Source organism: Hypanus sabinus, chromosome 18 (genome assembly GCF_030144855.1).
Source record: "Hypanus sabinus isolate sHypSab1 chromosome 18, sHypSab1.hap1, whole genome shotgun sequence".
NCBI lineage: Eukaryota > Metazoa > Chordata > Chondrichthyes > Myliobatiformes > Dasyatidae > Hypanus > Hypanus sabinus.
The window spans coordinates 76,346,954-76,359,755 of NC_082723.1; the positions used below are offsets into that span (position 1 = coordinate 76,346,954).

At 43.6% G+C, this 12,802-nt stretch overlaps 1 protein-coding gene across 1 annotated transcript in view; it reads left to right on the plus strand.

Annotated features, from left to right (window-relative positions):
- The window catches only part of pi4kab (phosphatidylinositol 4-kinase, catalytic, alpha b), a 314,691-nt gene that overhangs the window by 41,119 nt on the left and 260,770 nt on the right, over nucleotides 1-12,802 (plus strand). Inside the window, exons 6-8 of the mRNA XM_059943702.1 lie at nucleotides 8,129-8,391; nucleotides 9,784-9,850; nucleotides 10,996-11,144. Coding sequence (XP_059799685.1) covers nucleotides 8,129-8,391; nucleotides 9,784-9,850; nucleotides 10,996-11,144 — 479 coding nt within the window. The remainder of the gene's footprint in view (nucleotides 1-8,128; nucleotides 8,392-9,783; nucleotides 9,851-10,995; nucleotides 11,145-12,802) is intronic.

Here is a 12,802-nt window from a genome sequence, read left to right on the forward strand (position 1 = left end):
TTCATTAATTGTCTTGAATATCCATTGGCAAATGAGCCAGTGAAGCTCACTGACCACCTGTTATATACAGTACTGTACAAAATGCTGTGCACATATATATAGCTAGGGTACCTAAGACTTTTGCATCATCATCATTATGTGCTATGTAGTATGATGTAGGTGGTCGTCATCTTTCCATGAGCATGATTGTTCTTGGTAAATTTTTCTAGAGAAGTCTTTTACCATTACCTGTTACTGGGCAGTGTCTGTACAAGATGGGTGACCCCAGCCATTATCAATACTTTAGCAATTGTCTGCCTGGCATCAGGACTTGTGATATGCACCAGCTACTTGTATGACCATCCACCATCTCCTCCTGTGGCTTCATGTGACCCTGATCAGGTGTTACTCCTTCCTGAGGGTGACCTGCAGGCTGGTGGAGGGATGGAGCGCCTTACGCCTCCTTTGGTACAGATGTATCTTCACCTTGCTGCCCAAAGACTTTTGCACACTACTGTACATCCATCATATCACAAAGTGGGCATGATGTACCTGTGAGGAACAGAATCCTATATGACCCAGCAAAGTAAAGTTGGAATGGAAACAGTTTATTCTCGTCAATTTGAACTCATGTACTGTGAATGTCTTACATACAGTCCATACAGGTCGAACTGGTGAACATTGAGGTAGAACAAGGTAAAGCAATACAATGCAGAATAAAGACCTTAAGACCACGAGATATAGGGGGCATGATTAGGCCATTTGGCCCACTTCATCATGGCTGGCCCATTTTTCTTTTCAGCCCCAAAATCCTGTCTTCTCCTCGTCTCCATTCATGCCATGACCAATCAAGAATCTATCAACTCCTGCCTTAAATATATGTGAAGACACAGCCACCCGTGGCAATAAAATTTCACAGATTCACAACTCTATTTATCAAATTGAAACAGTGATAGGGAGAGTACAATGCAGCGAAATGAGACGGTGAAAGATCATAACCAGAGAGTTCAGCTTATTGTTCTTGGGAACTATTTAACATTGGGGTAGAAGGTGTGTGGAGACTGGTGGTACATGCTTTCAGTCTTTTTTTTTAGCTTCTGAAGAAGGGAAAGCAAAAATGTTTGTGGATCTTTGATTATGCTGTTTTTAGTAACCACATGGATTTAGAACATAGAACACAGAACACAGAACAGTACAGCACATGAACAGGCCCTTCGGCCCAAAAGTTTATGCCAAAGCAGTTAAAAATCAAATCAAAAGTAGCCAATGGAAGGATAAAATAATAGCTCGAGCGATCCAGAGCAGATTCAAAACAACGGCTCGAGCGATCCAGAGCAGATTTAAAACAACGGCTCCAACGATCCAGAACAGATTCAAAACAACGGCTCCAACGATCCAGAGCAGATTTAAAACAACGGCTCGAGCGATCCAGAGCAGATTCAAAACAACAGCTCGAGCGATCCAGAGCAGATTCAAAACAACGGCTCGAGCGATCCAGAACAGATTCAAAACAACGGCTCGAGCGATCCAGAGCAGATTCAAAACAACTGCTCCAACGATCCAGAGCAGATTTAAAACAACGGCTCGAGCGATCCAGAGCAGATTCAAAACAACGGCTCGAGCGATCCAGAACAGATTCAAAACAACGGCTCGAGCGATCCAGAGCAGATTCAAAACAACGGCTCGAGCGATCCAGAGCAGATTCAAAACAACTGCTCCAACAATCCAGAGCAGATTTAAAACAACGGCTCGAGCGATCCAGAGCAGATTTAAAACAACGGCTCGAGCGATCCAGAGCAGATTTAAAACAACGGCTCCAACGATCCAGAGCAGATTTAAAACAACGGCTCCAACGATCCAGAGCAGATTTAAAACAACGGCTCCAACGATCCAGAGCAGATTTAAAACAGCGGCTCCAACGATCCAGAGCAGATTCAAAACAACGGCTCGAGCGATCCAGAGCCGATTCAAAACAACGGCTCCAACGATCCAGAGCCGATTCAAAACAACTGCTCCAACAATCCAGAGCAGATTTAAAACAGCGGCTCTAATGTTCCACAGCAGATTCAAAACCCGGACTCTGCCACCATCAATGTGGGTTCCAACGACTTTGGACACCTCCAAAATGCTGATTACGCAGCCTCCAACTCCGACTATAGCCTTTGATTGCTAGGCCGAGACTTCATGTGCTGCTCCTGGAACCCCAGTCTCCCCTTCCCCCACCACCACTGCGCAATCCCGTCTCTCTTAGGTCCCACCACCAGCTCTTGGGCTCTTGGAGACTCTTTCTTCTTCTCACCCCACCATCCCTGAACACCTCAAACCTCCCTTCTCCTCAGACACTACCAATCCCCTTGCCCCCTCCAATCCCAGTGTGCCGGGTCTTCACCGTTACCTCTGACCTACCCCTCTCTGAGGCAGAACATTCTCTCCTCAGTAAGAGCTTCACTTTTGTCCCTCTGTGCCCTCACTTCAGTGAGTTCCATACCCGCTGTGATGCTCAGCTCTACTTCCGCCTCTTCGGTCTCCCAGCCTGCTTCTATGGCAAGGACTCTCGACCACACACAGATGACCTCTTCTCCTGTCTTCAACCCTTCTCTTCTTTCTGGATGTCCTGTTCAGGTCTTCTGCCTGCTCTGCCTGCACTTCTTTCATTGCTGATAGGACATCAACTGCCTCGACTGCAACACTTCTCTCTCCAATTCCAACCTCACTCCTTCCAAAAGCTCTGTTCTCCACTCCCTTCCCACTAATCCTAACCTCACCATCAAACTCGCAGATAAGGGGGATGCTGTACCTCTATCTTGCTGAGGCCCAGTGACAACTCTCAGACTCCTCCTCTTACCTACCCCCCCCCCCCCGAACAGGGCCCCACTAAGGAGCACCATCACCAACCCTACTAGCTTTGGGGATCTCCCATCTACTGCTACCAACCTCATTGTTCCTGCAGCTTGCACCTGCCATTTCTACTTCCTACCCAAGATCTACAAGCCTGCTAGTCCAGGTAGACCTATTGTTTCATCTTGTTTCTGCCCCACTGAACTCATAACTGCATACCTCAAGCAACACACACAATGCTGGTGGCCCTGATCAAGGGGGTCTTGGCCCGAAACGTCGACAGTGCTTCTCCCTATAGATGCTGCCTGGTCTGCTGTGTTCCACCAGCATTTTGTGTGTGTTGTTTGAATTTCCAGCATCTGCAGATTTCCTCGTGTTTACTGCATACCTCAACTCTGTTTTATCCCCCGGTTCAGTCCCTCCCTACCTACATCTGCGACACCTCACATGCTCTAGATATTTTCAATGATTTCAAGTTCCCTGGCCCCCATCATCTTATTTTCACTATGGATGCCCAGTCCCTATACACCTGCATCCCCCACCAGGAACCCCTCCAAGCTATCAGTTGCTTTCTGGACACCAGACCCAACCTGTTCCCCTCCATCAGCACACTCCTTTATCTAGCGGAACTTGCCCGCACGCTTAATAATTTCTCCTTTTGTTCTCCCTACTTCTTTCAAACAAAAGGTATAACCATGAGCACTTGCATGGGTCCTGGCTATGCCTGCTTTTTTGTCGGCTATGTGGAACAGTCTGTGTTCCAAGCCTACACTGGTGTTCCCCCCCCCCCCACCCATTTTTTATATGCTACATCAACAACTGCATTGGTGCTGCTTCCTGCAGCCATGCGGAGCTCATCGACTTCATCCTCTGTGCCTCCAACTTCCACCCTGCCCTCAAGTTTACCTGGTCCATTTCCAACATCTCCCTCCGCTTCCTTGAACTCTCTGTTTCAATCTCTGGAGTCTATTGATGTCTATTATAAACCCATGGACTCTCACAGCTACCTGGAATATACCTCTTCTTACCCTGTTACTTGTAAAAATGCCATCCCCTTCTCTCAATTCTTCTGTCTTCACCACATCTGCTCTCTGTTGGGGTCATATATTATGTCCAGTGCTCCTGGTGTGGCCTCCTGTATATCGGTAAGACCCAACATAGATCGGGAGACCGCTTCGCCAAGCACCTCTGCTCCATCAGCCAGGAAAAGCAGGAACTCCCAGTGGCCACCCATTTTAATTCCACTTCCCTCTCCCATTCCGGTGTGTCTATCTATGGCCACTTCCACTGTCACTTTGAAACCACACTCAAATTGGAGGAACAACATCTTATATTCCATCTGGGTAGCCTTCAGCCTGATGGCATGAACATCAATTTCTCTAACTTCTGGTAATAGCCTATCCCCCTTCACCATTCCCTGTCCTCTTTTCCCTCTCTCATCTTATCTCTTTGCCTGCCCATCGCCTTCCTCTGGTGCTCCTTGCCCCTTTTCTTTCTTCCTTGGCCTTCTGTCCTTTCCTATCAGACCCCCATTTCTCCGGCCCTGTATCTCTTTTACCAATTAACTTCCCAGCTCTCGGTTTCATCCAGCACCTTTTGTTTCTCCCTCCCCATCCCCCCTCCTTTTAACTCCACTCCTCATCTTTTTTTTCTCCAGTCCCACTGAAGGATCTTAGCCCAAAACATCAACTGTTTGCTCTTTTGAATAGCTGCTGCCTGGCCTTCTGAGTTCCTCCAGTATTTTGTGTGTGTTGCTCACAAACACCCAAACTTTAATCCCTCCTACCTTTGCAGTGTCTATATCCCTCTATCTTCCTCACATCCATGTGCCTATCCAAGCATCTCTTAAAAGTCTACAATTTATCTACCACCATACCAGGCAGCGCATTCCAGGCGTCCATCACTCTGAATAAAAAAACTTACCCCTGACATCTACCTTTGAACCAACCCTCTCTCACCTTCAATGCATGCCCTCTGATACTAGACATTTTTAATTTATATTTTTCTGTGTGTGCGCCAGCTTTATTTTTGATCAGCCGAAGTTTTCTGTGATCGAATATCAAGGATCATTAATGGTGCTAATGCAACTAAAGGCTGTTTGATTATTTGTCAAAGGGATGGATGAATTTCTGTTGGAATCAAGGGATGGGACACAATCAAAGGAAGGAAATTGATGCAGGGCTGGGAAGTGTAAACTAGTGGGAACCAATGGGTACCTCTCCTACCAAGTTGTGTGAATCTGCCCACATGACTAAAAAGGTTTACAGTTTATCACTATCGAGAGCATAGAGGAACTGTATGAAAATGTGTTTCTGCTATTGAATTCCTTTGGTGCTGCTTATCATTGAGAGTGTCCTGACAAGTTGCAACTCCATCTGGTACGGGAGCAGCCGAGCATTGGACTGGAAGTCTGTACAAAGGATTGTGAGAACACTCGAGAGGATCATAGGAGTCTCCCTACCATTCATTGGGGACATTTATCAGGAGCACTGCATTTGCAGGGCCCTTAGTATTATTAAGGATCCCACCCATCCATCCAGCATTCTCTTTGACTTTCTACCATCAGGCAGGAGACTCCGATGCATAAAGACAAGAACGGTCAGGATGGGAAACAGGGTTTTCCCTCACGCCATTAGGCTTCTGAACTCCCTGCCACATCATATTTGAGGTGTCACTGGTTAATCTGTTCTGTACCTTACAATATTTAACTTATGCACTTACATTCTTTTGTAAGATCATAAGACCGTAAGACATAGGAGCAGCAGTAGACCATTCAGCCCATCAAGACTGCTCCACCATTTATTTCATCATCCCAGATCACATTCAACCCAAGAGATCTGACTTCTCGCCATATCCTTTGATGGCCTGACTGATCAGGAAACTATCAACTTCCGCCTTAAACATACCCACAGACCTGGCCTCTACTGCAGTCTGTGGCAGAGCATTCCACAGATTCACTACTCTCTGGCTCAAAAAAAAAATCCTTACCTCTGTTCGAAAAGGTCACCCCTCAATTTTGAGGCTGTGCCTTCTAGTTCTGGATGCCCCCACCAAAGGAAACATCCTCTCTGCATCCATCCTGTCTAGTCCTTTCAACATTCAGTAGGTTTCAATGAGATCCCCCTCCATTCTTCTAAATTCTGTTGAGTATAGGCCCAAAGCTGTCAAATCATCCTCATATGTTAACTCCTTCTTTCCCAGAAACATTCTTGTGAACCTCCTCTGGACTTTCCAATCACAACATGTCCTTACTGTGAATGGGGCCCAAAACTGTTGACAATACTCCAAGTGCAGCCTGACTAGTGTCCTTATAAAGGCTCAGTATTATCTCCTTGCTTTTATTTTCTATTCCTCTTGAAATAAGTGTCAACATTGCATTTGACTTCTTTACCACAGACTCAACCTGTAAATTAACCTTCTGGAAGTCTTGCCACAAGGACTCCTAAGTTCCTCTTCACCTCTGATGTTTGAACCTTTTCTCTGTTTAGATAATAGTTCGCAGTATTGTTCCTTTTACCAAAGTGCATTCTTGTACATTCCCCTACACGCTTTTCTGCTTGCCACTTTTCTGCCCACCCTTCCAATTTGTCTAAGTTCTAGTGCAATAGCATTGCTTTCTCAGCACTATCTACCCCCCCACTATCTTTGTATCATCCGCAAACTTTGCAACAAAACCATCAATTCCATTATCCAAATCATCGACAAAGAATGTGAAAATTAGTGGTCCCAATACTGACCCCTAAGGAACACCTCTAGTCACTGGTAGCCAACCAGAAAAGGCCCCCTTTATTCCCACTCACTGCCTCCTGTCTGTCAGCTATTCCTCTGTACATGCCAGAGTATTTCTTGCAACACCATAGGATTTTATCTTGTTGGGCAGTCTCATGTGTGGCACCTTATCAAATGTCATCTGAAAATCCAAGTAAATGACATCCACTGCCTCTCCTTTGTCCACCCTGCTTGTTATTTCCTCAAAGAACTCTAACAGATTTGTCAGCAACATTTCCCTTGACAGAAACCATGCTGACTTTGACTTACTTTATCATTAGTCTCCAAGTACCCCGAAGCCTCATCCTTAATAATAGACTCTTAACATTTTCTCAACACTGTGGTTAGGCTACTTGGCCTATAATTTTTTTTCTTTTGCCTTCCTCCCTTCTTAAAATGTGGAGTGATTTTTGCAATCTTTGAGTCCCCCAATATCATGCCAGAATCAAGTGATTCTTGAAAGATCATGACCAATGCACCCATTATCTCTTCAGCAGCCTCTCTCAGGACTCTGGGATGTATTCCATCTGGTCCAGGTGACTTGTCCACCTTAAGACCTTTGAGTTTGCCTAGCACTTTTTCCTTTGTAATTGCAATGGCACTCACTCCTGCTCCCTGACACTCATGGATCTCTGACGTACTGCTAATGTCTTCCACAGTGAAGATAGAGGCAAAGTACCCATTAAGTTCATCTGCCATTTCTTTACCAATATCATTTTCCAGGGGTCCCATATCAACTCTTGCCTCCCTTTTACTCTTTATATAACTGAAAAATCTTTTGGTATTCTGCTTTATATTATTGGCTAGTCTACCATCATATTTCATCTTTTCCCTTCTTATAGCTTTTTTAATTGCCTTTTTAAAAGCTTTTAAAAGCTTAAGAAGCTTTTTAAAATCAATCAATCAACTTCCCACTTTTGCTGTCTTATATACTCTTTCTGCTTTTATGCTGTCCTTAACTTCCCTTGTCAGCCATGGCTGCCTACCCCTTGAGAACTTCTTCCTCTGTGGGACATATCTGTACTGCGCCTTCTGAACTATTCGCAGAAACTTCAGCCGTCTCTGCTCTCCCATCATCTCCATCAGTATCCTCCAATTGTCCACCTGGCCAGGCTCCTAATTATGTGTAATCCATCTGTAGATTTTATCCGTACTTTCATTAGTTATTGTGTGTGATGTGCTTTACACCCTGGTCCTGAGAATTATTGTCTTGTTTGACAGTATAAATATGTATAGTTAAATGATAATCGACTTGACTTAGGTTTTGATTTTAAGGCCTGTTATTTGTTTCTACCCACCTTTAATATACAAATATCTCAACACAAAATCAAAAGTATCTATCTTGTATCAAATTACTTCTCATTTCTAGTCATTGGTTGAAAGCCATCATGTTCCAGGTTTATTTCAAACCTGACAGTTCTTTTCTGTGTTACAAATAATATGACAGAATTTTGTTAATAATCCCCACTGTTTCTGGAATGCTGAATTACAAGATTATCCTTGTGATAAGCTTGGTAACACTAATGATTTTTACCTTTTGCAGAAAACATGTGCAGATGCACGGTACCATGTTTGATTGGAATTGCAAGGGCATTTGGTCGTTACAGTTACACAGATGAATCCCTTCTGTCAAAACTGTTTCCCAAAATAACGGCACAATCACTCAAGGCTCCAAGTGAGATGGATGGACTGAGGAGGCGTTCCTTCAATGACTTTAGATCGATCCTACCCAGCTCCCTTTTGACCGTCTGCCAGTCATGTGATAGCTTGCGTCAAAAGACCAGCAGTGTGACCAATGTCTCCCAGGTTACATTTATTATAAAGTTTACTTGTTGTTATGGGTATTATTCTTCTGTAGAATGGCATGTCCACTCTAGTATCTAAGCCTTTAAATTTTCAATAGGTTTCAGTGAGATACCCCGCCCCTCCCTATTCTTCTGAACTCCAGAGAGTATAAGCACAGAGCCATCAAATGCTCTGAGTGAGATAGATTTCAAGAGTATTTAGTTACACAGACGAATCCCTTCTGTCAAAACTTTCCCAAATTTTGAGCACAATCACTCAAAGCTCTAAGTGATCTGTGGTAGTGTTCCTTCACCAATTCTCAATTGATCCTGCCCATCTTCCTTTTGACTGTCTGCCAGTCATGTGATAGCTTGCGATAGAAGACCAACGGTGTGACCAATGTCTCCCAGGTTAAATTTATTATAAAGTTTAGTTGTTGTTACGGGTAAAATTTTTCTTAGAATGGCATGTCTACTCTATCAAGGCCTTTCAATATTTGATGGGTTTCAATGAGATGCACCCCCCCCCACCCTGTCTCATTCTTCTAAACTGCAGTGAGTACAGTCTCAGAGCCATCAAGTGCTCATCATACGTAAAACTTTTTATTCCCAAGATCATTTTATATGGCAATTTTTACTCTGATTATAATTAAAGTTGAGTGGGCAAAAGTGCAAACTTAAGAAATTTAGGAAATATTTTGAGATTTTTACAAAAATATAATATTTCCCAAGAGGCATTATGTTTAATGTTCCTAAAGAAAGACATATTTTGTAAAAGAGGAAGACTTGAGAAAGTCTTTTAATGTCTTTTTCAAGAGAAGTTTTGTTACTTTGGAAGTAATTAAAAATACTTAAACTTGGGTTACTTTTGAGGAAAGAGTTCTTTACCTCTGCTTGATATAAACTGCTAGTTTTGTTATAATGTATTTTATAATTCTAATTGGAATAGGTTGAGTGGACAGCAAGAGACTTTTTCCTCAGGCGGAAGTGGCTAGTGCAAGGGTGGGGGGCAACATTTTAAGGTAATTAGAGGAAAATATAGGGGAGGGTGTCAGAGGTATTCTTTTTTACACAGTGTTGAACACACTGTTGGGGATGATGGTGGGGGCGGATACATTTGAGAGGTATAAGACATTTGATAGGCACATGGATGGTAGAGAAATAGACCGTTATTTAGGAGGGAAGGGTGATACTGATTTTGGAGTAGATTCAAAGGTTGACACAGCATTGTGGGCCGGAGGGCCTATACTGTGATGTAATGTGCTATGGTCTAAAATATATTAACTTCATTGCCCAGAATTTAATGTGTGTCGAATCTGCTGTTATTACCCATGATGTCAGCATCATCTCTTCAATCCACTGTTGTATTTGATAGTTTCTACCTGCCCTCATCTTGCTTTTGTTAACCCTGCAGGGGAGTCCAGAATGCTCAACTGCTGTTCCTTGCTCACCTGGAGGGAACAATATGCAGTATTTTGAAGGTAAGACTTAATGCTGCAAAAATGGCTTCACTTCTCCTTAAGCTATAACGTTCATGACCAGACATGAGTGGGTACAGCTGCAAAGCAGCTGAGGTTTGAGATCAGAGTTTTCCTTCTCTTTGATGAGCTGCCAACCACAGCAGACAAGCCCCATCAGTCTGAAGTGACTGGTTTTAAGGAGCCAGTAATCCATCTTTGCACCCTCTCCTGTCAGTAGAAACGGTTCCATCGGTCTTAGTAGCTAAGGCACTGATGAAGGCCAGGAGTTGGACTTGGTGTCAGAGGCTACTTGAGATGCACACCATTGGGAGCATTTCGTAGAGAGTGCCCATTATGCTCATTACCACCCCCAGCTATGACATCCTTAAGGAACCTGGTACAAGGTAATACAATTACAAAAATGAAGAATACGGTGTAAAAGCTGCAGAGGAAGTTCAGTGCAGGCACACAAAGTTATAGTAGCAGCCTTCAACAGTAAGGTAATTCTGCACAAGAGATTCTGCAGATCTAGAGCAGCACACAAAATGAAATCAGAAGGTCAGGCAGCATTTATGGAGGAGATACACAGTCAATGCTTCTGGTCGAGACAGAAATGGGATGTTGTATGACCCTAAGGCCTTTTTTTGTGAATGTGTTTTCTTTCTTCAAAGTTCAAAGTAAATTTTATTATCAAAATACGGTACATATATGTCACCACATACAACTCTGAGATTCATTTTCTTGTGGGCATACTCAGTAAATCAATAAAATAATAACTATAACAGGATCAATGAAAGATCAAATAGAGTGCAGAAGACAACAAAATGTGCAAATGTAAATATAAATAACTAGCAATAAATAATGAGAGCTTGAGATAAAGAGTCCTTAAAGTGAGACCACTGTTTGTAGGAACTTCTCAGTAGATGGGCAGGTGAGTGTAGTAATCTGCTTTTGTTCAAGAGCCTGATGGTTGAAGGACATTAACTGTTCTTGAATCTGGTATTGCAATTCCCAATGCCATTGTACCTTCTACTTGATGGCAACAGAGAGAAGAGAGCATGTCCTGGGTGGTGCTGTTGTGTTTGACGATGACTGTATTTATCAGGAACGTGATTAAGCTAACTTCTGTTTGGGATAATCGAAAGTCATTTCTGTTTGTGTTCCAGGTTCGTACTTACCAGATGGCGGTGCTTTGGATCCCCACTATTACTTTTCAACCATTAGTTCTAGTTTCTCAGTCTCCCCGTTGTTCACTGGTTGTAGTACAAAAGAATTTCACGTTCCACTTGAAAATCTCCGACAACTCCTACAAATGGTATGTTTGCTCTCAGTCCAGTTTTGACCAAGATTGTGCATTTAATCAAATCATCAAGGAATGTGCTGGGACAGCCCACAAGTGTTGCCATGCCTGTGACACCAACAGCCATCTGTGGCAATGAATTCCACAGATTAACCACCCTCTGCCTGAAGAAATTCCTCCTCATCACTGTTCTAAATGGACGTTCCTCTATCCTAGGCTATGTCCTCTGGTCCTAGACTCTCCCATCATAGGAAACATCCTCTCCACATCCACTCTATCGAGGCCTTTCAATATTCCGTAGGCTTCAATAAGATCCCGTCTAATTTTCTCTACATGTATACTCTACATTAATTTGTTGCACTGTTTATTTATTTAATTAATTTATTTCATTTAGAGAACGGCAGGGTAACAGCCCTTCTGGTCCAATGAGCCCAGGGGTCCCAATCACACCCATATTACCAATGTACCTATTATTGGAATGTGAAAGGAATCGAGAGGACCCAGAAGAAATATACATGGTCAATGGAAGAATATATAGCCAGAGTGCCTAAGACTTTTACACAGTACTGTATTTACCACTCATTGTATGAAAAATTTACCAGTCAAGTTCCTAATTGAAACTTGCCACTCTCTCCTTAAGCCTATGCCCTATGCAGGGAGAGGGAAGGGAGTAGGAAGCACCAGAGAGACATTCTGTAATGATCAATAAGCCAATTGTTTGGAATCAAATCGCTTTGCCTGGTGTCTCAGGGCTGTGTGAATCTGCACCTACGCCACCTACTCCTGGCACTCTCCTGCCGTGCGTCCCACACCCCTCCTATGACATTCCACCCTCTCCATTCCCAGCATCGTTTGCTCCCGCTAGATTTGCAAGCTAGCTCTTTGCTCCATGTATGGTACTGTGCCAAAGTCTGAGCTTCCTAGCTATGTATATGATCCTAAGGCCTTTGCACAGCACTGTATCACCATCTCTAGGACTGGGCTTGGTTTCCACATGGCCTAATGTGCACTCCCATGGGAATATTATACTTTTCACCACTGGTGGCAAAGGTTCTCGGAATTCTGTTCTATTTTGTGGCGTGGGTTTAAGTTAGATGAGGAGGATTTAAACTAGATTTGCAGGGGGTTGGGAACCAAAGTGAAAAGGCAGAGGATGGGGCAGTTTATACACAAGTAGTGACAGCTTGTAGGGAGTTTATGAGGAAGGATAGGAGGATGATTGAGCAAAGAAGCACTCAGCCAGATGGTCTGATATGTATCTATTTTAATGCAAGGAGTATCATAAGCAAGCTGAATGAAATTAGAGTGTAGGTCAATACGTGGAACCACGATGTTGTGGCCATTAGATACTTGGATGTTTCAGGGACTGGAATGGCTGCTGAGTGTGCCAGGCTTTAGATGTTTCAAAAAGGACAGGGATGAGACAATAGAGGTGGTGGAGTGCCACTGCTAATCAGGGACAGTATCACAGCTTCAGGACAGGAGGAGTCATGGAGGGATTGTCATTGTGGGTGGAAGTCAGAAACAAGAAGGGGGCAATAACTCCACCGGGTGTTTTTTATAGAGCCCCACCCCCCAATAGAACAGGGACATTGATGGGCAGATAAGGAGGCAGATCCTGGAACAGTGTAGTAATACTAGGGTTGTTGCGATGGGAGATTTTAACTTTCCTA